Here is a 27,384-nt window from a genome sequence, read left to right on the forward strand (position 1 = left end):
TAGGTTGGGAAAATGCCCCATTCCAACCTTTTGTTGGCTTCACTTCTTTAGAATTTGATTTGACATGTTATTTTAAAGTTTTTTAGAGGGAAATGTTGGGAAAACTTGTATAGAATGCTCTCTTTACTCTGCCATATTGGCTTTATTTCCCTCATAAAAAAAAATTTCTCATCTGCTACAAATTCCTTTGGAGAATTATCATTATCCATGTTTATAGCTACATGTTTTGCTTCTATTTGACCCAAATTATTCATTACATTTGTGATAACCTTTTACTGTTGCTGTCATTTCATGTTATCATCATCATTGTGTATATTGTTCTTTGTTTTACCTTTTTGCAGTATGGTTTATTTGAGTGTTATGTGCTTTGGAATTCTGCATATTTGGCATTTTTTGGACACCATAATATTCCATTACATTCATTGTTTTATCTTGAAGAATTTTATTAATGCCTTTTGTTTTTGCATAACATTAATTTACAGTCTAACCTCCTCCAGGGCACCGTCCTTTCTAACAAAGTAAAAACAAAGATGTTAGTTAATTTGGGTTACTTTGCCTCAATTCAAACAAGTTTCTTATTTCTCTGAATTCTTCATTTTTTTTTTTAGCTCAGTAATATTAATTTCCTTTCCCATGTCACATTGAAAGGACCTTATTACCCCATTTTGTTTCTAGTTTGTTACCACAATTGCTGCTGTTGACTGTTTTGCAGTTTGTTTATTGTAGTGCTTCTTAAACTTTTTTTCATTTATTTTCCCTTTTTTGCCTGAGAAATTTTTATTTTATCCTGGCTATATAGATATATAAAACACATACAAATCAAACATTTACTGATGACAAATCAAAATTTTGTGACCTTCTATATTCAGTTACAAAACTCCATATAGGATCACGAAGTTTAAGAAGCTGAAGTCTATAGTACTTTTTTTCTAGAAACTATCCATAACCTATTTCACTTTGTCTAACTTTTTTTTAAATTTCCCACTCAAAACAGAGGTCCAGTTTTTGTAGTTCCATAGTAGTAGGATCTTAAGGGTAGGGAAACAGATAACTTAGGCTGACATTATTTTGTGTTCTTATAACTTCTTTGGCTTCCCTCCCATACAAAGAATTTGAACCTATTCATGACTTATCATAGATAAACTTTATATACTTGATATTCAAGGGTGTTTTTTTCAAGCTTTTAACAGATTATTAATTTCTAATTAGAAATATCCTTATGTATATCCTAGGTCATCTAAAAATTAGTATTACATAAAAGTATTACAGCCTGTTGAAGTAAACAAAGTCCAGTTCTTCTAAATGGCTTATAGGCAGTGAAGAATTTTGTTAATTAATTGAATGTGTATAGCTCATTCAGTAATCAGGTTTATTTGTTTTTTTAAGACATAGTAATCAGGTCTTGTTTTTTAACACATATACACTCTCTTTTCTTTCTCTTTTTAGGCCTGGATGCAGAATAAAGTTCCAATTCCTGCTCCAAATGAGGTACTAAATGATAGAAAAGAGGACATTAAGCTTGAAGAAAAGAAAAAAACACAAGCAGAAATTGAGCAAGAAATGGCCACATTACAGTACACTAATCCACAGCTTTTGGAGGTATGTGAGAAATCAAATAGTACTTAGGTTTTTTTTTATGATGTCTTGTGGATATAAAAGAAGAGGAGAAAGAGGGAAGAAAATATTTAGTTAAAATTCAGTATTATTAATAGACAGTGTTTAAATCCAATTAGATATAAAGCATTTTAAAGTTATTATGAATATCTTTTCTAAATAGCAATAATCTTTTTGTTGGAGAAGTATGTTGTGCTGTTTGGATTAAACATATTTGTAAATTTCTGACAAAGAATATTCATTCTCATATTTAAATTTCTTTTTATACTACTTATCAGGAAAGATAAAGTAATAGCTTTACTTGTTTCTCTTACCAAGGTGAATCTATATAGTTCTCTTTTTTCCAATAACTAAAGGCAATCATTTTAAAGTTTAATTTAAAAAGCAGATAAGTTTTTAATATCTTTTATTTTTATATCACCTACATTTCACATGCTTTTTCTCCATCACCCCTTTTCAGAGAGCTATTTCTTATCATAAAAAAATGTTTAAAAGAATGACAGAAAAACCTAATATATCCTCAGCTAATATATAAAAAAAAAGTCTGACATATTTAATATATCTCATATGACTTCTCATTTCTGCAAGGTATTCTCGCTAAATTGATTTTGGAAGTCTGAGTAATACTAGTATTAGGGATTTTCTGAAATGTTAGTTCTTTTCTGAAAAAAGGGACCATAATTCTTGCCATTCCTTTTACAAAGACTTTAAGGAATTGAGAAATATATAAAATTAAAGTCTTCTACAGAAGTTTATTTAGCCAGTATTATTCACTATTAAATACTGTAGACTTGTTTGATGATTGTGTTTTTGGGGTTTTGTTTAATAGCAACTCAAAATTGAAAGACTTGCACAGAAACAAGCTGAACAAGTCCAACCACCTCCACCACCAGGGGGTCCTCTACTTGGACCCCAGCCTTTTCCAGGACAAGGTCCGATGTCTCAGATTCCTCAAGGTTTTCAGCAGCCTCATCCACCTCAGCAGATGCCAATGAACATGGCTCAGATGGGACCCCCTGGTCCACAAGGACAGTTCAGACCTCCTGGACCTCAGGGGCAGATGGGACCACAAGGCCCTCCATTACATCAGGGAGGTGCTGGTCCTCAAGGATTCATGGGACCCCAAGGACCTCCAGGACCCCAAGGCCCACCCCAAGGACTGCCAAGGCCTCAGGATATGCATGGCCACCAAGGAATGCAAAGACATCCTGGACCCCATGGCCCAATGGGCCCTCAAGGACCACCTGGGCCTCAGGGTAATTCTGGTCCACAGGGTCCCATGGGCCCTCAAGGTCCGCCTGGGCCTCAGAGTCATTTGGGCCCCCAAGGGCCACCTGGTCCTCAAGGTCATTTGGGCCCTCAGGGTCCACCTGGTACTCAAGGGATGCAGGGACCACCTGGTCCTAGAGGAATGCAGGGACCTCCTCATCCCCACGGAATGCAAGGAGGACCAGGCTCTCAGGGGATGCAGGGCCCTGTGTCGCAAGGACCTCTAATGGGACTGAATCCACGAGGAATGCAGGGACCTCCAGGGCCCCGAGATAACCAAGGACCTGCTCCACAAGGCATGATGATGGGGCACCCGCCTCAAGAAATGAGAGGTCCTCACCCACCAAGTGGACTTCTGGGACATGGTCCTCAGGAAATGAGAGGCATGCAAGGACCTCCACCCCAAGGATCAATGCTGGGGCCTCCCCAGGAAATGCGTGGGCCTCCAGGCTCACAGGGACAGCAGGGGCCACCCCAGGGTTCTATGGGACCTCCACCCCAGGGAGGCATGCAGGGGCCTCCAGGACCTCAAGGACAGCAGAACCCTTCAAGAGGGCCTCATCCTTCCCAAGGCCCATTACCGTTCCAGCAGCAGAAAACACCTCTTCTGGGTGATGGTCCACGTGCGCCCTTTAATCAGGTATTTCTGCATTACACTTGATAATAGGTATTTCCACATTAGGAAATTATATTTATACTGCAAAGGCCCATGTGATCATATTATACAGAGCTGAAAGGGAAGGAAACTTGATTATCTAGTCCAGAGCTGGGGAGCCTTTTTTCTGTCACGGCCAGGTATTTGGATATTAATATAATTTGTGGGCTATACAAAACTATCAATTTACACAAACTTAAGCAGTGGGATGTTGTTGGATCTAGTTTTCAGCTCATTAGCCAAATGATTTCACAGGCCTTATATAATTCATGGGTTTGATGTTCCCCATCTCGTTACATGTGTATATAATACACATATTGTATACGCATACATATATGTGTGTACAAAGATTTAACTGCAAAAAGATTTAGCTTGCCAATCTTTTTAGGTAGATAAATATCATCATTATTAGTAGCTCATGATATATATAAATATGTAAACTGCCACCAGCATTTGGGTGTTTTTATCAAGCAGTCTAAATAATTTTCACTGTTTTTTTTCCATATTTATTGTTAAATGAAGAATTTGATTATTCTTTATCTTGCTTTCAAATTTTTCTAAAATTCTTTTTTTGCTATCTTATTTCTTTTGAACTTAGTCTAATTTCTGAAAGAGGGCCTGTTGACTAAAATTTTATTTGAATAAATAGATATAATTGGGGTTTTACCTTCAATCAAAGGAAGAATTTCCCATATAGTAAGAAATCAGGAAAAGTGACAGTATTTCTTTAATAGAATTTAGGAATCAAAATAAAAAAGCTACAAAAATTATGATTGTTTCTCTTAAATTTTAGAGGAGGTAAAAATAGAGTATGTGCTTTTTATTAAGGAAAATGGACCATATTACTTCTTTCACCTGTGCATGTACATCTTGGAGGATTTCTTTATTTAAGAAGGTGGTTGAGGAAAGCTTTTGTTTTCATCTTGGTCCCTGATCATATTCTCAGCCCCATTACCTCTCCAGCATGTGGACCAAATTAACCCTGGAACAAACCAGAATATTTAATACCAGCATTGTTTTCATTGTTCTATTTCATTTTATTAATTTAACAATTTGTAACACAGTTGTTCAGCTTTTAATTGCAACTATGTCTTTATATTACTAGAAATGAAAACAACACTGCTATTAATGTTTTTTTCTTTTGGGATAGTGCTATGCTTTTATTTTTTGTATGAGTTTTTCAGGTCTGTATGATCCATTTTTAAGCTGTATGGGAAGAATTATATCTTTAACATGGTATATATATTTCCATCTTTTTCCCTCTCCTATACCCCAGTGGCAAATGAGTTAATAAAGGGGGGTGGGGAGAGGAGGCAGGGAGAAATGTTCATTAGGATTGTTAAGAGAATTAGGTGCTTATTTAGGTTCATGAAGTCAGAACTGAAGGTTTAGTAGAATAAATAGGTAGACCCTAGGAGATTTTAATATATTCTGAAGTATTGGTGATGATATCTTTATTTGGAATGAGCAGTAGAGTGCTTGGCAAAGGAGGTAGAAAGAAAAAGGAAGCAAAAAAACAATAGAAGGAAAATTAGATCCTCATTTGTGGCATTAACCATTTAAGTAAGATTACTTAAATATTTAATAAGGAGGAATTAGGAGAAATGAAAAAGTAAATACAAACTTATAGATTCATTATATTTGTATAGTTGCTATATTTAGTAATTCAGCCTTTTAAGAAACAGATATATTACTATACTACACTTTCTAATCTTCATTTAAAATTCTTGCCTTAAATAATTGAACTCATGATAAAATACCTTTGTTTTCTATTATTGTTTCCCATAGTAAATAAACAATGCTACCTACTAATTTTGAAACCTTTTTAAATGAGAGTTTACTTTAATGTCTTTTACTAAGTATTTCCCGGTGTAGACTTTGGGACAATTTAAGTATTACTATTGCTTGGTGATGAAATTATTATGAAATACAACTGATTTCAACCCATTTTTAAAAAAATCTTTTCAGGAAGGACAGAACCCAGGCCCCCCACCTTTGATACCAGGACTAGGGCAGCAGGGATCACAAGGTCGAATTCCCCCTCTTAATCCGGGACAAGGACCTGGCCCTAATAAAGGTAAATATCTGGTTGGCTTAATAAGAAACCATACTTGACCACTTTGACAATAAGAATTTAAAAATACTTGTTTCTTTTGGTAAGTAAATAATAGCATGAACATTTGAGCCTTCTAGAAAAGAAACAAAGGACAGCCATTTGAGGTAATTGCTGTGTCTAGGTTTTTTTTGTTTGTTTGTTTGTTTGTTTGTTTTGTTTTCCTTACTAAATTTGACTCATAAATACTGAGAAAAAATAACTTGGCTTTTGGAGTTAGGAACTTTGAAACCACTTGATAACCAATTAGCCAGGTTTGCTATTTGCTATCTTCATGACCTAATTCAGGAGAGATATACTTGAATATAAAATACTGGATAGAGAGCTAGACTTGGAGTCAGAACTGTGTTCAGATCCTCTGTCTGAAGTACAGTCAAACTGGGTAACCACAACTAGTTCACTTAACTTATCTAAATCTCACTCTCCTCTGTAAGAAGGATTCTTTAAATCCTACTTTAAAACAGTACATAAATACTAGTTATTGGTTATTTCAAAAGTTTATGATATTTAAAAGTGGTTTCCATTCTAGATGATCATAAATGATCATAAATTAGTCACTCTTGGAGGAACAAAGTGATCATTCAAGTTCAAATTTTCTCCATGGAGAGAAAAACCCATAAATTTTAACCGACTTAAAAATAATAGTGTCAGTTGTCTCCATGAAAAGTTACATTGAACTATATACCATTGGAAATGAGAATAAGCACTGACAGTGTCAGCATATGCATTTTATTTTTGAAATTTGAAATTTTATAGGGAGAATTATGGACAAAATTATGACAAACTGTATTCAGTATTTGAAAAGTGCATGGTAATTATAATCATAGATTTAGATGGGATTTTGAGAAAGGCTATCTAAGTCAGCCCTTGTCTTCAGGCAAATAAATATATACTGGTTTCCTTAAAAACCTTGGATGGTGCGTATATAACTTACATCAGTGGTCATTTATATGTTTTGTTTTTCAGTGAAAAGTTAAGCTATGACATAGCGTTTCACCAGTTGTGATAACAAAGTTTTCAGATTCTTTAAAGTAAAGAGAGGACTCTATTAAAGATATAAAATGTTAAGACTGTTGAGTAGTCTGAAAAAAGGAGAGAAGTAAACAGAGTGGAGTCATAGTATTTAAATCTGCATTCAATCCTCAAAAGAGGTAACTTAAAGATAATTTTGGTTTTTATTTTGTAATTCATTTACAAAGAATTTCACAAGTCTTTTAAACATTTTATTAAATAAACCCTACAAAGACTGGTCCCAAGATTTCTGTGTCCTCACAAACTTTAGAATCCCCAAATCCATTGTTGATCACTAAAATTTTTAAATGAAGGACTTTACACTTTATAGGTTTATATACTTATTTTAGGTATAATGTGGGGACAGGGAATTGTTGGAGGGATTTATTTTAGTCCCATTAGCTTGGAAGATAATAATTAAAATTATAAAGAAGGAAGTTGGCCAAGAAAGAAACTATGGCAGAAACTATTTAAGAGCCAAGCTTTTAAATCATTGGGACATCCATAGAGGAAAAGTTTTGCCCAGAGGTGGAGCCATCACCAAACTGAGAGTCCCTCCTCTCTCTTCCTCTCCCCTACCCTCTGTGTCTGTCTCCATCTGTTTCCTTTTCCTTCTTTCTTGATTTCTCTCTCTTTCTGTTTCTCGATTTCTCTCTCTCTTTCTCTCTCCCTCCTCTCTTTCTCCTCCCAGGGACCAAAGGGAGAAGGGAGAGCCGAGAAAGTGGCCCCGCCATCCCCTACTGGATTAATCAACGCCGCCGCCCCCACTACCGGTGGCCACATCCCTTCTAATTTATAGTGGTGGGTTTGTTTCCTTGGAGGAACAGGGTGTGGGTGAGACTTATATTGTTTAAACAGATAGGGATGATAAGAGGAATAATATCATTAGGTAAGTCATAGTAATGTGACTTGAACCTCCTCAGATAAAAGGTCTGCTCTGTCACAGGCTGCACCAAGTTCAAGAATCATAAGGTGAGAGAGAAGCTGCTTTTTAGCTGCATCTGTTTGAATAATGTGTGACATGTTGAAATATAGGTATAGGATGTTTGAAAATCAGCTGAATCATTTATGAGGGCATTACTTTCTCAGGTATTTTCCTGTGCAAAGACAGCCTAGAGATGAGGTAGTTAATGTAACTTTAAAAGGAAGATGAAAGACAGTAATGAAAAGATTATAAAGGAAGGAGATATTTTTCTAAATATTGTCTTTGTCCTAAGAACCATAAGTTTTCATATATGCTCAATTTTGGGGAGGGGAAAAAAAATGAAAGAAAAAAGTTGATAGAGGAATATTGAAATGATAAGAAATACAACCAGTCTTAAATGCATGAGGGAAAAGCTTTAGGCATCTGACAATCTTAAACTGTATTTTAAAATTTTATTTTGTCAAATTTTATAAAAAATTTTGACTACTTCAATTGTTATATGTGTAGATAAATTTTTACATACATCTCTAGTGAAGGTATAGGTTCAGTAACTGAGGGAATAACACGTTGAAAAATTAGTGATTATAATTGTAAATATGTCATAGCAAATTTATTTGGGCCACATCATTACTTTGTATGCATTTACTTTGCATAAATTTTAAAATGTACTTGGATAGTAGAGCCTAGTTTTATGAATTCTGGAAATTCTGTGGAAAAAAAATGTGTACTTTGGAGATGTTTGGTAGAAGAATAACATAGAAGTAGAAAAGGCTTAAGAAATTGTTTCTATAAACAATGAAGTGTAATACAGAGATGATTACTAAAGTCAGCAATCCCTAATAAAATTCCAGTTCTCAAGAAACCCACTGTATTTGAGGAAGGAATCTCTGTGTTTTATTAGAAACATACAAGAAGAAATCTGTATATACCTTAAAAAACACACAAACAAACAAACTTTGAATCAAGTTAAAAAGAGCTATTGAATGAAGAATTAAGTTAACGTAGTAATATTGGTGACAATTACTTGGTCTTAGTCACAGGTTGCTGGTGTACTTTCTTTGGCTCTAATGTTAGATGCAAGTTGAATTCCTAGTCTTTTTGCTTCTGACATGCGCTATGAATTCTGCCTACTTTCTTTGTGAACTTGTTTTTAGCATATGTAAGGAACATCATTGACTGCCCTTAAGGAAAAAACCCTCTTTAGTTATTGAAAAGATTGGGGCTGTGACAGAACAAAGAGAAAAAATTTGAGAAGTAAAAAATATTGACTATTTTAAAATAACTTTTTACTTACCTGACAATGAGAAACTTCTTGGAAGGTTTTCTAGAAGACATCATAAAAGTCAGATGTGTTCTCCTTTAGGTGATTCTCGTGGCCCTCCAAACCATCACATGGGCCCCATGTCAGAGAGGAGGCATGATCAGAACAGTGGTCCGGATCATGGTCCTGAGAGAGGGCCATTCCGAGCTGGCCAGGACTGTAGGGGTCCCCCTGATAGACGTGGGCCTCACCCAGATTTTCCTGATGATTTCAACCGACCAGATGACTTTCACCCTGACAAGCGATTTGGCCATAGATTACGTGAATTTGAGGGAAGAGGAGGACCTTTGCCACAGGAGGAAAAATGGAGGCGAGGAGGCCCAGGTCCTCCATATCCTCCAGATCACCGAGAATTCAATGAGGGAGATGGCCGGGGAGCAAATCGTGGCCCCCCGGGTGCTTGGGAAGGACGCAGACCTGCAGATGAAAGATTTCCCAGGGATCCAGATGACCCACGTTTTAGAGGAAGACGGGAAGAAAGGTAGGTGGGTTATGTTTTGGAAGTCTAAATTGGATTGGCCTTCAAAATTACTCAAAGCTTCTTCCATATTAACACTTGTTTTATATGTTGCCTAGGAAAATCACTAGATTTGAAAACATTTTATTGAAGGGAAATTGTGAAGAAACAGCATTATACTAAATAATGACTTTTTCTTCTTAGTTCTCACATATTTGAGATAATCTGCTGTTTTCACTTTTAAGTTTCCATTTTTACTGCTTTTATTTTTAGAAGTCTTAGAAATTTAGACTTTTTCTTCAGCTTTTTTGCCCCTGTATTTTTAAAACAATTGGCACCCTGGATTGAGCTTCTTAAAACTGGTAGAATTTTCATATTATTTATTTGCTTTTTATTTATTTATATTATATTTATTTGTTTGGGCCACATCATTACTTTTTATGCATTTACTTTGCATAAATTAGAGCATAATTATTTATATTGTCATATCTTATATATTTATATAATTCATTTGAATTGCTCCTTTTTCTTTGCCTCTGCCTCAGATTATATATGAAAGGGTCAGAAAAGTGAAAAGCAGAGGGAGATATATAACAATCACTGGCAGTAATAATTTCATAATTTGGAGTGTTTGCAAACAGATTCCTTTAAAAGAATTTAAGTTTATATGAACCCTGCTTTTCTCTTTTACATGTCTTTTTTTCTTTTTTGTGTGTGTGCTCATGACTTTAATAAAGATGTTACTTTAGTTGATAAGCCCAATTCTTTTCTTGTTTTATAGCTTTAGAAGAGGAGGTGCACCCCAACGACATGAGGGTCGAGGTCCCCCACGAGGAAGGGAAGGTTTTCCTGGTCCTGAAGACTTTGGGCCAGAAGAAAATTTTGATGCATCAGATGAGGCTACAAGAGGAAGAGATCTTAGAGGCCGAGGCCGAGGTACTCCACGAGGTATGAGTCAAAGAGGAGAAGCCATTGGAAACCTTTAAAAAGTGCAGGATAAAGAAAAGTATTAAAGTCCTGAAAAATAATTTGTTTGTATAGTGTTTTAATAATTTTTTAATTGCACAGGAGGACGGAAGGGCTTACTACCCACACCAGATGAATTTCCTCGATTTGAAGGAGGGCGGAAACCAGACTCATGGGACGCAAATAGAGAGCCAGGTAAAGAAATGAGAAATTGTGGTTAGCATATGGTTACTTTAAACAGAAAATTCTGTAAAAATCAATATATATATATATATATATATCCTAACTACCTTCCTCTTTTCTCCTCACAAATAAATATCAGATGCTGCTTTTCTTCTAATCTTTCTGGTGATTGGATATGTGCATTAATTTTGTGTATTGTGATACTATCTTTTTTGTGTTTATTATAAAATCCATCATTCTGCTCATATATTTTCCAAATCATGAAAGTACAAGAATGTTTCTATTCATTGATATATGTGACAGTATTATTTTATTCTTTGACCAGGCCATGAACATTTTCGAGATGGTCCACGTCCTGATCATCCTCCTCATGATGGGCATTCTCCTGCCAGCAGAGAACGTTCTTCCTCTCTTCAAGGCATGGATATGGCTTCTTTACCACCCCGAAAACGTCCCTGGCATGATGGACCTGGAACATCTGACCATAGAGAAATGGAAGCTCCAGGTGGACCTGCAGAGGATCGAGGAAAAGGTAAATGTTGCAATTTCAGATTAATGGGGATGTGTGATATGGCCTTAGTTACCAGAGTTACAATGACATTGCAGGAAAATTCTGCTTGGTAACCTTTCTCATTTCCAGGATTTGCTTTTGATCTCTTTTGTGCCTTCCCAACCACCCAAATATTTGATGTGACATAGGCTTGAATATAAATTTAAATCTTATTAATAAGCATTTGTTAAGCACCTTCTATGTGCTACTAGGTTAAGTGCTTTGCCAGATGTTTTCCCATTTCATCATTTTAAATGTACACCTTCAGTACTTACATGCCTCAGATGTCTGTTCTCTCATGCTTACAACTTCTTTATAGGAAAGAGTATGGTTTTGTAGGCATGAATTTGGTGCATTGGCTATTTAGGAGTAGTGATCACCAAGTTATAAAAGAAATTTTAGAATCAAGTTAATTAATAGATGTATTATATGGTCTGAGATATAGGTCTCTGTGTTCGAAATACTTTGTTGCCAGACTGTCACAGTGCTTGAAATCGTACTGTTTAAAGATTCATCTCTTTAGATCCTAATGGTTTATTGGTCTTAGCCTTTTAGTTTCCCTTGCAAGGTTGTTACCCAAGTCATATTTGTTACCCCTGGTATCCCCAAGGCTCTTCCTGGGCCCTATTTTCCCTATTATACTATTTTACTTAGTGATATAATTGGTTCTCAGAAACATATTTTTGATTAATTTATTTTCAGTTTCACAATTTTTCTTTCCCTCTCCCTCAACTCACTGAGGTGAGAAATATAAAGCCCATTACAAATATGAAGTCATGCAAAACAAGTTTCTGTTATAGCAGTATTCTCTTTCTTTCCCACTTCTATGGGGGGGGAGGGAAAGAGGGGGAAAGAGAAGAAAGAAAGAAATGTTTCATTCCATCTGCATTAAGTTCTTTAGTTTTCTCTCTGGAGATGGATTGCACATTTCATCAGGAGTCTTTGGGAACTCTGATGTGTTGTTTTAATCAGTTACCAAGCCTTTCAGTTATTTACAATAACTCTGTAAATTGATCTCCTGGCCATTTTACTTTGTATCAGTTCATGTAAGCCTTCTCAGATTTTTCTGAAACCATTATTTTCATTAGTTCATCATACAATACAAAGGTCTTTCATCCCAAATCTGTTTGTCTAACCCCTAACCCTAAGTCTCTCCTGACTTCCAGTTACCCATCTTCAACTGCCATTTAGACATTTTAAAGTGAGTGGTTTATTAAACATCTTTCACCTAACATGTCTAAGACAAAACTCATCACCTCTTCCCATAAAAATCTAAGCTTTGTTATTAAGGGTATTATCCTTGGCTTCTCTCCTTTCTTTTATATCCCAGTTACTTTTCAAGTTTTGTGTTTCTCTAACTTCATAACATTTCTGTTTTGCTTCCTTTTCCCCTCCTGAAAGTGCCTCCATCTGGTATATGCCCTCATCACTTCATTCTTAGACTGTTGCACTAACACTGTAGTTGTTTTCCCTCTTCCAAGTTTTTCTCCACTCCAGAACATTCTCCATTCAGCTGTCAGTGCCTGTATGATGTTACCCCTCCCTTCCATATTACTTTAAGGATCAATTCTTGTTTGGCTTTTAAAGTCTTCCATAATTTGGCCTCTTGACTGCATTTTCTTTTGACTATCCCTTATTCCTAGAACTGTATTTCATCTATCACTTGGTTTTTCTCAAATCTCAACTTTCCCAGTCCTCTTCTTAGTCCTTTTATATTACTACCCCATTCCCAATTTATCTGTATAGATCTTATTTCTACAGGTTTTTTTTTTTTTGCATGTAATCTGCCTTCCTGGCACTCCCAATTACTAGTCTGCCCTATGCCCAACAGAGTACCTTTGACCACTGACCTTTGCAGTGTCAACTCTACCCAGCTCGCCTCCTGAGGCCTTCAAAGGTCTCTGGCCACAATTTCTTGAATAGTAGTTTAATAACCGGTAGTGCACTCAAGAACAGCCACGTGTAATCTTAAAAGCCTTTGTTATACCTACTCACATAATGCCATGACTTGATGCCCTGATTTGTTGGTTCCCTAGTGAACACCTGGTCAGAAGACCCACGTGTTCACTACCAATCTTACCTCTTTTGGCTATCCATCCGCTTGGCTTGGCTTGGCTTGGCTACCCCAGGCTAGGGAGCCAGGTTAAAGAGAGTGACTGCTGTCTGCAGTGGGCTTATAAAGGGCCTGTGAGGTCACACACACAGCCAACCAGCGAGAGAGTCGTCACCCATTACAAAGGTATCTCAATATGGACAGGATCCCACCCACAGGACAGTCCTATATCCTCAGAGAATACTTCTGGGCCTCAATCTCCTGTTGCGCTCTGTAGCCGCCCATTTAAAGGGCCCTTACATTGCATGTTGCCTTCCATTAAATTGTGAACTTCTTGAGAGCAGAGACTTTGTTTCTTTACTGCTTGATTAAACTTTTAAAAAAAAATCTCGTTTAAAAAAAAAAAAAGAAACCCTGCTTTGAGAATGAAATGTAAGACAAGGTAATACAGATGAGGGGAGCGGTATTGAAATCTTGGCTTCCTAATTTTTCCAGGGGCTAATTCTGAGGAATAATCAGTTGTCTAACACCAAATGCTCTAATCTAGATGAATTATATAATAATCAGATTTATATAGTGCTTTGCAGTTTATAAAGTCCTTTCCTTTTAATTTCAAGAATAATCAATGTTATTCTTGTTTTACATACAAAAACACTGAAACAGAGATGGGACATCTCCATTACTTAGTTACTAAGTAGCTGAGCTAGGAATTGAACCCTGCTAAGATAGCAAAAAAATCTGATGAGAAATAAATTTACTGTTTCAGGACGAGGTGGCCCAGGACCATCCCAGAGAGTGCCAAAATCTGGACGATCCAGTTCCTTGGATGGAGATCATCATGATGGATACCACAGAGATGAACCTTATGGAGGTCCTCAAAGCAGTGGTACCCCTTCCAGAGGAGGAAGGAGTGGAAGTAACTGGGGGAGAGGAAATAATATGAACTCTGGCCCACCAAGGCGAGGAGCATCAAGAGGTGGTGGAAGGGGTCGGTAGAAGAGGTTTTGGCTGGGAAGCCCCCAGTCTTAACTGGACAGTATTTAAATAATTCTTGTGGACTCACCAAGAGAAACAAAAGGATTCCTGCACCACCACAGCACTGGTTGGACTCTTCACTGGGCTATTTTTATACCCAGTAGCTCCCAATAAGGTCTTCTAGATCAATAGACTGCTACTGGCTACATGATGGTAGCTGGTTTTGTTTTGTCCTGTCCACCTTTTTTCTCACCCCTGCATTGTTTTGTGAAGATAAAAGCTGGAATCTTTTTTTTTTTTTTTTTTTTTTTTTTTTTTTAAGTGTTGTGAGACATGGAGCACCTCCACAAATTTGAGTTCATGACTAAATTGGAAACTTGTTTCTATATGTACAGTTTGTGAGAAAAAAAAGTTAAGTTGTTTTTGTATGAATACAGAATGTGATTTGCGTAAGAATTAACAGAACAATCATTGTGTCATGATTTTTTTATTTACAGCAACAGTTGTAAAATACATGCCTTAATGGAACCTTAACTTCTATAATATTTTTCAATATCCCCAATCTTTTAACTGTTAAGGAAATTTGTTAGTGAAATACTCTAGATTGAAGTTTGAGATTGACATGCCAGATCCTTCCATCACCTATGGTTTTTAAGAATTGATGATGAATACTATGTAAGGTGATCTACTGAAACGTCTTCCAAATGGAAAATTGATCACTAAAACCTAATTTAGGTCTTTCTTTCCTGGTGCCAGCTTCAATATTGCTGTCCAGGAAAAGATGGTCGCTTTCAGAATTTTGTGATCAAGTTGTCATCTAATTTTAGATCCAATAGCCCTGCTTCAGAATTCTTTTCTACCCAGAGTTAAGGAGAAACTACTTATATGTGGACCATTCATAACACTGCAAACAGGAAAATAAATACTGACAGTATCAGGAACATTTCTTTGAACTATCATCATATTTTTACCACTTTAAAGAAATTGTCATTTAAATTCTTATACTTTCTGCATTTGATAAAAGTTAAAAGTTATAAAACATCTCTTTTCAGGATTGTCTACCAATACATATTCTTATAGATGGTAAATTATAATTTAAGACAACTTTTTTCATATAGGTCATTGTAGGAAGCTTTTCCCTAAACAATAAAAATTCTATCTCATAAAGCAGAAACAGAAAATATTGAAAATACCTTGAAGAATTTAGTATTGAACATAGCCTCTGTTTGTGTTTATGCACATGCACTCATGTACACACAGGAAAGAATTTTGTTAATATACTTATCTATATATGATGCTACTCTTCTGTTGCCCCGCAAATACATTCATTATACTAAAATGGTCTTTGATTACAAGTAGCTAGAGGCACAGACTTTCCTTTTTAAGTCTCGGGTAACATTAAGCAATGACTGGATTTTCCACCATAGCATCATTATAACCAAACAAGTCATGAACAAGAATTACAGATAGTAGTGTTTCTAAAGAAAATATTTTCTTTTATATTGTTTTTACTTCATATAATAAGACTTTTGAGGTTAAGCAAAATAGCAAGTACTTTCTTTAGGTACCACTGTTTTGTGAGAGTGACTAAGATTTGGATTTCAGCATATTGACACTTTTCTTGGGATGGTAATTCAAAGCATCTATGTAATTAAAACCTGTTTTTAAGTAGACACCAAGTTGTTGACCAAAAGGAAGCAAACACGTCAAAACTGAAGATTAATTCAAAAAGGAAATTGAATCACCCTACAAAGTTTAGTTCTACTTTACTAAATGTTTGGTTCAAAACATTTATTCTTATGTTGGTTATTTACTGCTAAAGCTAGAAAAGAGGAAAGGAAAGGTCTCTCCTATAGTTGAATCCAGGTAGTTTGGTATGAAACAACAGGAGTTCAACTAGGAGATAAAGTTAATTCAAGACCTTTAGCAAAGTTCTAACAGACAATAAAACTAAGAAGTTAGTGTACCTACTTCATTTAAAGTACCTAGGACCAAGTAAAATTACTTTTTTTATTTAACCTCAACCATCTCACTATCAGCTAGAAAACTAGCTAATATTTGACAGTATTAATTTTTTATGCCCTGAAACAAATTATTTCTCATTTGGGGCCAGAACCTCAGTGATTCTCTAGTTTAGGGCTTTCAATTTTTTTGGTATCAAGGACATTTTGTCAGTTTGGCAAACCAAGGAACTTCACAGAATCAAGTTTTTAAATGCATAAAGTATATTGGATTATAAGGAAACCAATTCTATTGAAATACTTCTCAATATATTTTAAAAACAAGTTCATGGGCTTTTAAGATTAAGAAAAGCCTTCAATTTTATAGGTAAGGTGACAGATCCAGAGAAGTTAAGTGATTTGCTCCAGGTCACAGATTAGAATATTGTTAAGAGATTCAAGTTTATTTCTGAGAATCTATTTGGGAATGGAGGGGGTAAATAAAAACCAAATTCTCCAAAGATGAAAATACAGGATTTTTAGACACTCAAGGGATAAAAAGACTTATTTTGTGGGGGGTAAAAAGCCAAATGCTCTTATAGTAGGCTTTTCTCCAAATTTATTAAAACATTTTTTGTAATTTTAAGTTTTATGGCTTGATTAAAAGCAGTCAAAGCTCAGTCTATAATGAACTGCATTGACAGAACAATGATTCTATCCTTGGAAAATTATTTATTAAATGCAGAGATAAAACGGTGCATGGAATTCTGAATTGTAATGGTCACTGTACATATTAAATATTATGGTTTTTAATTTGTATAAAAATTAGGTCTTTCATGAATATCTGAAGTCTCCATTAAATGCTATTTTATAGAGGACAAGCCTTGGTCTTAAGAACCCTCTTAAAATTTAAATCAACAACACAGCACTTGGCATATAAATATGAATGACTTTTCCAGCCAGTCATGCTATGCTTATTCTAAAGAGACTGTTTATCATAATGGATTAGATAATACACATTCATAAAAAAAGTTCATTAAAGATCTTTCCCAAAGCAATTAGAGGTACCAATATTTTTGATATGTAAATCAAAATTTATTGTAATCCAGTATTATTAGTACAATATCATGTCTTTATTTGAGAGGTAGGTAGTTGTCCTTATTTTACAGACAGTGATACTGGGGCAGAAAATTATAATTTGCCCAAGTCCACGTAGACTATCCAAGAATTTCAATGAGAATATTCCTACTAGAGACACAACCTGCATTTACCATAAATGGTAAAATGACTATCACACATATTCACTTGGCAATTATCACTGACTATACAAGAGTTGGCAGACAGACATTAGAGTAACTTAAGTATTTCTTGGAATTGGAAAAATATTGACAGCACACACCCAATTCCAACTGGACATGAAGATTGCCCAGCATTTCTGTTTCTGAATTCAGGCTGCAATCAATGTATTTAGTGTCAGCTTTCTTACGAAGTGCTGCATGTTATAATCTAGCTTAAAACTACAATGAAGCCAATTATCCAAATTGATAAAATCCTTTTCTAGGTTTACAATTTAAAAATGAGTAATGCTGCATATATTCTGACCATATTTTGATAAAAGTTTTTCTAAATCGATAGGCTAACAATCAAATTCAAAGTGCAATATGAGCTTGTAAATAAAAAAAAGATATTTGCTAAGACTTTTTAAAGACTGGGAATAATAACGAATAACAAGGCATTTGTCTACAAATGGAAACAAACAGTACCTTAAATTTTTTTGTCAATTTACAAAGTTGTATAATACAGATTAAAGACTAACAATAATATTTAAAAACTTACGATTAGTTCTAACAACACATATGAAATATTAACTAATTTGCTCCCTTTGGACACAACGTAACTTTTGAAGTAACCTGCTGATTCTTTGAATTCTTCCATGAGGCTTTCCAGCACCATGCTGCTGTCTCTAAACTTGGTCAAGCTCATTTTGAGGCAAGTTCTAGGTATCCTGCCTGTGTGAGGTACGTTTCTCAGTGATCACTAGCTTCCTGAAACACAACACTTTTCTTTACAAGGCACTATAAGGGCAACTTCTGAAGACAGACTGAAGACGAAAGAGAGGCTTTCAGTATTAAAATTGCACTTAGGCTTAAACTAGCATTGTAAAGTAAAAAGCAAAGTGAGGAATTATTTGTTCAAACTCATGAAGAAAAAAAAAGCTACCATGGATAACACATTATGTGCTCCCGTAATTTTAAATTTAAAAAGAGGCGAAATTACGATAGAATAAAGCTCCCACCAAAAATATCTAAATGAAGCAAAACCTCGCTCATTAGATGGAAGCTCACATATAAGTCTTGTTTTTTTCACCGAACCTTTTTTAATGACAAATAATACAACTCCCAACAGCTATTCCGCAGGTAAGGTGAAGATTCACCGAAAAATATTCGTGGTTAATTCACAAGCCATTTATTCACATCAGAATGGGGCGACTGGTCCCTTGGCTTCCAGCCTCTCTTGAATCTTGGACGCCGGGACCCCCGTCCCATGCGGGGTCCCCCTGCGGCCCCCTCCCACCCCGAGCATTCGCGAGGCTCGCAGTTCTGGGCCAAGGCTCACTTCTAGCGGCCTCGCACCGCCGCAGTCTTGGAGTCCGTCCCGGAGACGCCTAGCCGGCCAGGTGGTTCACACGGGTAGGGTTCGGGCCAGTCCGCCGCACAAGCTCCCCAGCGCGTAGCGGAGGGCCGGGCCGCTGCCCCAGGGGAGCAGGCCGAGCAGCGCCGCCAGCAACGCGCCCACCTGAGAGGCGGCGCCGAGCGCCGTGAGGACCGTGCTGCGCAGCACCACAGCCGCGTACAGAGTGCCGCCCAACGCCGCCAGGTAGAGCAGCGCGCCCCGCGACGGCCGCTCCTCGCAGCGAAGCAGCCGTAGGCAGGAGGGGCCCCCGCGCAGCAGAGCGGCGGCCGCCAGCGCGAACACGGAGCCCAGCGACCAGAGCAGGGCGAATTTGCGAGCGCGGAGCAGCAGCATCGGCGCGTAAAGCGCGGCCAGCCCGAAGCAGAGCGCCGCCAGCACCAGGCACACGGCGCTCGCCGTCAGCCGCTGCCAGCGCGACAGGCTCGGCAGGCACGGGGGGCCCGGGCCCGGCTCCGGATCGTCAGCAGGCAGCGCCGGGCCCCGTAGCCAGGGCCATCCTAGGCCGCCCCGGGATGGGAATGGATTCACTCGGCCCAGCCAGATTCCCACCGAAGATGTCCTCCCGGTTTCCGCTGCCTCCTTTCCCTCGGCGGGTATCAGGGGGATACTATCCGCAGAGCCGGAACCTTTCGACTGGGCCAAGTATTCCTGCAGCTGTCGGTTGAGGTCCGCCATGTTAAGAGTGGGCGGGAGTGGCCTGGAGTGCATCCGGGTCATCCTCTGTAGCCCACGCGAAGCCACTTAGGGAGAGTCGCCAGGGGGCGAGCACATGCAAGCAAGGAAGGGCGGGGCCAATAACCTCGCGACTCCGGAATGCCGACTTCCCTCCCCTTCCACAAGCCCTAAGAATGATCCTCGGTCTGACCACGCCCTACTCTGAAACGGCGCTTGAGGAGGGACGTGTGTATGGTCACGCCAAGTTTACATAACATTGAGACCAGGCCCCCACCCTGTCTTTAAAATGAAAATTAATGGGAGATGTGTACCATGTTTTCGAAGGAGTCCTGCCCTCTGGAAGCCTATAGTTTGATTAGGGTTTGTGACACCCACACAGATGTTTAAGATGAACAGAAATAGGAAAATTTGGCAGGGGTGAGTTTTTGAGGAAAATCATAAATATCATTTTAGATATGTTGGATTAAGAGATAGTAAAAGCTAGACCCAGAGGAGAAATGTTGGTCTTCAGGGGGTCTTCCTCACTCGGGCCCAGCACCCTCTCCACTGAGGCTTTCCGCGTGACGTACATCTTCTGGCTCCAGCTTTGTATTTCTTATTGCTAGATCTATATCTCTACCTGCCTGTTAAACTCAGCTTGTACAAAAACTGAACCAGCTTCTTTGTAATCACCTTCTCTAGTTGTAAGGGACATATTCCCAGTTATCACAAGTGAACGGCACTGACTGGATGAAATATTTCTCAGGGCTGTCACATGATCCCTGTTCCCAGCACTTTGGACCTTGGGAGGTCATTTGTTCTCTGGAGGAACAGACAGAAGCAGGTCAGGTTCCATGTGCACATGGCGGAGTTGGGGCGGCTCCCAGGTGTGCTTGGGCCTCTCCTGCAGGGATTAAATAAATGCTTTCTCTTTGTACCTGATGATGTCTCCGATTAGTTAATTGGATTGGAAGGGGGTCTTGCACCCTGTCCCACACACAAGCCAGAAACTTAAGACTTGACATCTCTTTTTCATCTCAAATATTTCATCCATTATCATGTCCTGTCTGTTCTGTCTGCAATCTCTTCCAACTGTTTCTTCCTCTCTAGTTCAAAGCGTCCTATTTCATAGGCCCATTTCTTCTCTCATCTAGTGTAATAGACTCTTAATTGATTCAAGTAAAATTCCTTTCCCATCACTGAATTGTAGGCACTCTTATAGAGTGGATTATCTGCATTTGGCCCTATGCTGTTGAACATTATTGATCAGTGACTAAAGACAGAGAACATACTCAAAAGATTTGTAGATAGCAAAGTGGGAGGGATGGCTACTACTTAGGACGGTAGAATCAGGATCTAAAAATATCTCGACAGGATAGAACAATAGGTCAAATCTAATAAAACTGAAATAGGATAAGTGCAAAGTTTAACACTTGTATTTTTAAAAAGGCATTTTCCCATAAAATTGGGGAAGGTATAATTGGACAGCAGTTTATTTGAAACAGCTAAATGTTTTAGGGGACTGAAAGGTCAATATAAATCAGCATTGTGATACGGTATTAATAACAATCTTAGGTGTATCGCAGAAGACATCTTATCCAGGATGAGCAAAGTGGTTCTTTGTTCGGCGCTTTGTCTTGGCCATCCACTTCTGGAGTATTGTTTTCATCTCAGAGCATCACATTTTAGGAAGACATCTATAAGTACAAGTGTCAAGAAGAGAATAACCAACATGGTGAAAGACCTTGAAATCATGCTAAAGGAAAATCAATTGAAAGAACCAGACTTGTTTATCATGGAGAGAAGAGGGGATGGGGTAGGGGAGGAGGGAGCAGGTGACAATAGCAATCTTTTAAGTAGTTAAGTGACCCGACCCCTTGCATGGAAAAGGAATCAAACTTGTTCTACTTGGTTGTGGGGAGCAGAAGTAGGAACAATGGGTGGAAGTTGCAGAGAAACAGATTTAGATTTGATATAAAGGAAAACTTCGTAACAACTGGAGCTATCCAAAAGAGGAAGGAGCTACCTCGGGAAGCAATGAGGTCCTTCTCTTTAAAAAACAAAACTTACTTTAATATTAATACTAACTAAAATAGGCACTTCCATAGAAACTGAACAGGGGAATGAAGAAGGAATCTTGTTCATGAAACTGTGATTATGTACAGTTGCTTCAATTCCCTCTAACTAGATTGTCCTCTTGATGAAGACCAGAGGATGTGCATGTGACAGATCTAAACTAGGGGGACTTTGAGATTTCCTCAGGTTCTGAGGTTTTGTGATTATGCTTGTGAGCTATAATGGGGGAGGGGAGAAGAGTGGCCAGTGAGGACTCTGTGCTTAAAAAATGGGTGATATCTTCTTGGCAACCTGCTTCCAGAAATGGGTGAGAAAGGGGCACTTTCCTTCTCAGCTCTTGGAGTCTGGCTGGGGGGGAGAGGGGATGTTCTTTGTTTTCCTTTTAATTGGCTGAAGAGCTGGGATTTGAGTATGCATGCAGAAGTTTGGAACAAACTAACTACCCCTTCTCAAGTTCAAGCAAGGCAAAAACCACTGTAAATTTTTGAGTGGGGAGACATCAGCTGCCTTATCTCCTCACCAAGCCACTCTGGATCCGTTAACAAATGCTGCCAGTGTTCTCTGTCACTACTGTGTTTCATTCTTCAGTGACCTTGCTGAATATATTTAAAAGTAATCAGTGGTTCCCTTGGTAACTGGAGCTAGTAGCAGGAGTCAAACCCAGCAGGTAGGCTGACCGAAGAAGGGACCTGCTTGACTCAGTCCAGCCACAAATGGAATAAGGCAACCACGACAGACTGTCCAGGGTGTCACCAGCAAGTGTCTCACTTGCAATGCTTGGTAGCAAACTACTTTTTAAGTTTGAGTGCATTCTCCCTAGGGACCAAGGTGGGAGAGGACAGTGTGCTCCCCACTTTTAGTTATTGCTATACCTTCTTTGGATATATACCTTAGTATTATTAGTAGTACTTTTAGTACAGTTTAGTACAATTAGTAAAGGCTAATTGATAATTGATGAAATGATTTTAGGGAGGCATTAACTGAAGATTATTTACATGGATAACTCATTAGATGGGGATATGACAGTGAAGGCCAACTCTATTTTGGAGTAAAAGGTCATTTGCAAAACACTACAGAGGAAGGTGGAAGATGATTGCCTGGAAAAAAAAGAGGGAAAGGCATCTGGGGAGAAAACATGTCTAGGGAAGGGAGGGAATTTAGCTACATATCTTGTATAGACAGTGTGACATAGTCAATAGTGAGTAGGCCTGATAGTGAGAAAGAACTGTGTTCAAGTCAAATTTCAGATGAAGAAATAGAAATTATTTCTAGTCATATGAAAAAGTGCTCCAACTATGCTCAAAAAGTTATCAAACTGTGCATACCCTTTGATCTAGCAGTGTTACTACGGGTTTATATCCAAAGAGATCTTATAGGAGGGAAAGGGACCCACATGTGCAAAAACGTTTGTGGCAGCCCTTTTTGTATTGACTAGAAACTGGAAACTGAAAACATCAGTTGGAGAATGGCTGAATGAGTTATAGCATATGAATGTTATGGAATGCTATTGTTCTGTAAGAAATGATCAGCAAGATGATCTCAGAGACGTCTGGAAAGACATGAACTGATGCTAAGTGAAATGAGCAGAACCAGGAAATCATCATACACGGCAACAAGATTATATGACAATAAATTCTGATGGACATGGTTCTTTTCAACAGTGAGATGATTGAAGCCATTTCAATTATCTTATGATGAAGAAAGCCATTTATACCCAGAGAGAGGACTGTGGCAACTGAGGGTGGATCACAACAAAGCATTTTCACTCTTTTTATTATTGTTTGCTTGCATTTAGTTTTCTTTCTCATTTTTTTCCTTTTTGATTTGATTTTTCTTGTGCAGCAAGTTAATTGTATAAATATACATACATATATAAATATGTATTCATATATTGTATTTAACATTTTTACCATGTTTAATACATATTGGATTACTTGACACCTAGGGGAGGCAGTGGGGAGCAGGGGGGAGAATTTGGAACAAGGTTTTGCAAAGGTCAGTGTTGAAAAATTATCTATGCATATGTTTTGAAAATAAAAAACTTTAATAATAAATGATAATTTAACCAGTTCAAATCTCCATTGTAGTCTATCCTTGAACTCATTGTTCCCTTTCCTTTGTTTTTTAAATATTCTTTTAAAAAATTTTGAGCTCAAAATTCCCTCTATCCTTCCCTCCACTCATTCCCCTTATTGAGAAGGCAAGATACCCATTATACATGTAGGTATTGCTCCCTTTTCCTGCTGCCAAAACTGAATCCTGGATTATCTCCACTATCTGCTTTCTCTGCTCCTAAGCTTAAATTCCTGAACACTGCTGGAGAAAGTCACACAACTGTACTGACCAAATCCATTATAAACATATTTCTAATCTAAACTGAATCCTCAAAACTACATGACAATAGTTATAAAATTGTGCATACCCTTTGATCCAGCAATGTGTCTACTGGGTCTGTATCCCAAGAGATCATAGAAAAGGGAAAAGGATCCACATGTGTAAGAATTTAGCAGCCCCTTTTGTAGTGGCAAGAAACTGGAAATTGAGTGGATGCCCATCTGTAGGGAATTGTTGAGTAAGTTATGGAATATAAGCCCTTCATTTGTCCCTTCCCTTTCTTTAAGCTATCATTTTATATCTTAATTTTCTTTTGCAGCCAAATTTATGAAACTTACGTCTCCTACACTTCTTGTTTCTAAACTTTCTCTCTTCATATTAATTTTTCATTACCTTACATTCTAGCTTCTCATTCCATCCCTTAACTTAAATTATTCTCTTCAAGGTTACCAGTGCTCTCTTAACTGCTAAATCTATTATTCTGATCAGAATCATCAACCTTTTTGACTTTTATGACTTTAAAAACAAAACAAAAACATTCCTTTCTTCTCCATATTTCTTTGGCTTTTGTGATAGTGGTCTCTCCGGATTCTCCTTCTCAGCTTCCTTTGTTGTATAATAATCTATTTCTTATCTACTTTGTTTAGATGTCTCCTAAAGGCCATGTTCCATATCCCTTTTCTACTATTTTTTTTTTTTTGCTATCCCTTAATAATTCCATTAGCTTCAATTATCATCCTATGCAACTAGTAAAAAAAATCTATTTCTAGTATTTCTTCTTTATCACAATTCTCATATATATGAATATATCTACAATTTCTATTCCTACCTGCTGATCATCTTCACCTGTTTGTCGCATCAGCATCTGAAACCTAGAGATGTTTAAAATAGAGCTTTCCCTATATTCATGCCTTCTGAAAACTTTCCTATTTGTGTTGTGAGCCCCATCCTCTTTCCATTTGCTCCATCTTGCAAACTTGGAATCATCCCTGGTTTTTCCCTTTTTCTTACCAAGAGCTATAACTTATATAATATGTATCCAAGAACCTCAGGTAAGAGAACAAAGTAACAGAGGCAGCCAAGAATGGGGCAGTTTTAAAAAGGAGAATGCATATTCCTGTCAAACATATTTTTCCAAGGGGAGATTTGAAGAAGTATAGTGGAAGAGTGAAGGTGAAAGGGACAGATACAGCATAGTGATTGGGCCATACCAGTTTTTTCCTGCTCTGGTGGATATTAAAGTCTTGACCATTCAGTTTAGCCATGTGGGAACAGCATGGATCCTTTTCACCTACACTGGGGGAAATTGACTGAATAGAATAAATATGAGTGGAAATTTAGCAAGTATCAGCAACTGGAGTTTGCAGTAATCCTGATGAAAGTTCAGTGCCAAATATGGTTGTCATGATGAGTCTGTATAACTTCTAGAGAGACCAGAAGAGCATTAAAGAATCCACAGTGCCATGAGTGGGAAAACCCTAGAATCTATAAAATACACTATTTAACTCCCTCATAGGAGCAGCTTGGAGGAGAAACAATGCTTGCGTTTTTGGCTTAAATATTAGAATATTTGTTCCATGAGCTAAGGATAATCACAGTTCTGGGGGAGATATCAATATTGGGTGCATTCTTATCAAGTATTTATCCTTGCCTAGGGTCCCAAACTCAGGTCTTCCTGACTTTGAGACCAGCTCTTTATCACTAACTACATCAGGATATTTGACTCTACAGAGTCATGTTATTATAAATAATTAACCATGTTATTATTTTTTGTGTATTTTTTATGGAATATATACTTTGTCTTGGGGGAGCCCTTTTATGAATTTATGATTCATTTGGGATTGAGAAGATAAAACACAGACCATCTAGAACAATTTGGAAAACAATATTCATACAAGACAAGTGAATAAAGCCAACATATGGGGTGCAGACATAAATGCCATTCTTAGTCATCTTGTAATTGTTAAGGATAAACCGAAACTCATGTAAAATTTCTTTAATATAACCCAACATCTTGAATAATTTGGCAGCATAATCCAGTCTAGTAGCAGCTGTCCATCCCTGTTATATCTTTTCCTAGACTCCACAATCTCTTGTGAGTTGAGGCGAATAGTGTCTCACACACAACATAGCAAGGCAACTCCTCTTGGAGCAACACCATTTCCCCTGTCACCTACGTTGCAGTTCCCAGGGGAGGCTGTCAAGTTTCCTTCCTCTGCTTCCTACATCTCCTTTTGCCTAAGAGGGTGTATCTTGGTTCCGTTATTTTGCTCAACAGACTTAGCTCCCCAAGAAACTCCTGAAAAGGGAGAAGACTGCTTGGTTAGCCTTATAAATTTCGGTAGCTGGGAGTTTCTCCAGCTGTTTTTTAATCCTGATCTTCAGCCATCATACCAAAGTGCAGGGCCTGAAAGCAGCTGTGATTTCTCTTGCAGGAGTTGCTGGCAGTGTTTCTGGAAGGAAGTAGCAGGCGGAGTCCCTTCACCAGGAGCAGCCTGGATCCAAGCTGTAGAAGAGAAGCAGCGTGGAATCTGTGTGAGACATTTAGTTCTATTTGTATGAAATTTATGCCAACTCTATGGGGTTTCTTGAAGAAACCTGTTTCTTCAGGGTCTGATCTCACTTTAGCTCTTATGTTTTTTCATGGTATCCTTGGAGTGCCATCATTTTGGTTTCTAACTTAGGGGAACTAGAATAGTTGTAGGGTGGAATGTTCTTCCATTTACGCCATACAATCTTTGGAAACATCATCAAGGAGGTTGCAAATCAAGGCACTTAGATCATTTATCCAAAAGTATAAAGAAATTGACTGGAAGAGGAGGAGCCATTTGGACATATGTTAGGTCAGTGATTGATTGTAACATAAAGCAGTTGGTTTTTAATTCATTGGCAGAAATTTACATGAAAAAATGCATTGTGTAAGGAATATAGGAAAGAGTATGAGAAAATGGAGTAGCATTTAGAAAAATCCACACACCACACACACACACACAACACACAACACACACTCAAGAAGAGAGACAGACACACACATCACACACACAGCACCACACACAGAGAAGACGAGCAGACAGAGACACACTACACACATGAGAAGAGAGACAGACACACACACACACACACACACACACACACTCATCACACACACGCAGAGCGCCATACTACCTATGAGATACTATTGCTAGACAGTAAAGATTGGGTTGAGAATCTTTATTGATAGAAATAAGGGTTTGCAAGTTTATGGCGTGCACTTACAATGAATTAGGGACTTTTAACTGAAAGGTGGAGAGAATAAGAGCTGAAAACATTTTATATTCTTGTGTGTCTTTGACTTTTGTGAAAAGTTCCCAAGTCATTGGGAAACAAAGAAAAATTTAAAGACATTTTCCATGAACAGCTTTAAGATCTGCTGTCCATCGCTTGCTGCCATGGGTAGGGAAAAGACTCTAGTCCTATAGTTGAAGAGCCCTCAGGAAACTGTGTTCAGCCTCAGGGAACTTTTTGGAATGTCTGGATGCCAAATGCCAAACAGTTTTCCACCATTAACATAGACAGGTAATTAGTTGTATCAGAAATGAGCTTCTTTGTCCAATC

At 37.8% G+C, this 27,384-nt stretch overlaps 3 protein-coding genes across 5 annotated transcripts in view; 2 read left to right on the top strand and 1 right to left on the bottom strand.

The window, feature by feature from the left end:
• Positions 1 to 14,560, top strand: part of WDR33 (WD repeat domain 33) — a 96,374-nt gene extending 81,814 nt beyond the window's left edge. For 2 of the 3 annotated variants that reach the window (XM_074301710.1, XM_074301711.1), the window contains exons 15-22: positions 1,447 to 1,599; positions 2,444 to 3,523; positions 5,507 to 5,615; positions 8,951 to 9,389; positions 10,147 to 10,313; positions 10,434 to 10,526; positions 10,840 to 11,046; positions 13,884 to 14,560. In XM_074301710.1, the coding sequence (XP_074157811.1) occupies positions 1,447 to 1,599; positions 2,444 to 3,523; positions 5,507 to 5,615; positions 8,951 to 9,389; positions 10,147 to 10,313; positions 10,434 to 10,526; positions 10,840 to 11,046; positions 13,884 to 14,113 (2,478 nt within the window). In that variant the 3' untranslated portion in view covers positions 14,114 to 14,560. Of the gene's footprint in view, positions 1 to 1,446; positions 1,600 to 2,443; positions 3,524 to 5,506; positions 5,616 to 7,353; positions 7,471 to 8,950; positions 9,390 to 10,146; positions 10,314 to 10,433; positions 10,527 to 10,839; positions 11,047 to 13,883 lie in introns of those variants that run through there. The other variant, XM_074301712.1, reaches the window with a different exon arrangement.
• Positions 14,561 to 17,105: 2,545 nt separating this feature from the next.
• On the bottom strand, positions 17,106 to 19,556 carry SFT2D3 (SFT2 domain containing 3). The gene has a single exon (XM_074301719.1). The coding sequence runs from the start codon at positions 19,441 to 19,443 to the stop codon at positions 18,715 to 18,717; it is 729 nt and encodes a 242-aa protein (XP_074157820.1). The 5' UTR covers positions 19,444 to 19,556; the 3' UTR covers positions 17,106 to 18,714.
• Positions 19,557 to 26,053: 6,497 nt separating this feature from the next.
• The window catches only part of LIMS2 (LIM zinc finger domain containing 2), a 79,444-nt gene continuing 78,113 nt past the window's right edge, over positions 26,054 to 27,384 (top strand). The window contains exon 1 of the mRNA XM_074301715.1: positions 26,054 to 26,325. The gene's annotated coding sequence lies outside the window, so the exon portion shown is untranslated. The remainder of the gene's footprint in view (positions 26,326 to 27,384) is intronic.

The sequence above is a fragment of the Sminthopsis crassicaudata genome, chromosome 3 (genome assembly GCF_048593235.1).
Source record: "Sminthopsis crassicaudata isolate SCR6 chromosome 3, ASM4859323v1, whole genome shotgun sequence".
Lineage (NCBI taxonomy): Eukaryota > Metazoa > Chordata > Mammalia > Dasyuromorphia > Dasyuridae > Sminthopsis > Sminthopsis crassicaudata.

Coding starts and splice junctions, on each gene's coding strand:
- SFT2D3 (XM_074301719.1), bottom strand. CDS start 19,443: ATGACCCGGATGCACTCCAGGCCACTCCCGCCCACTCTTAACATGGCG.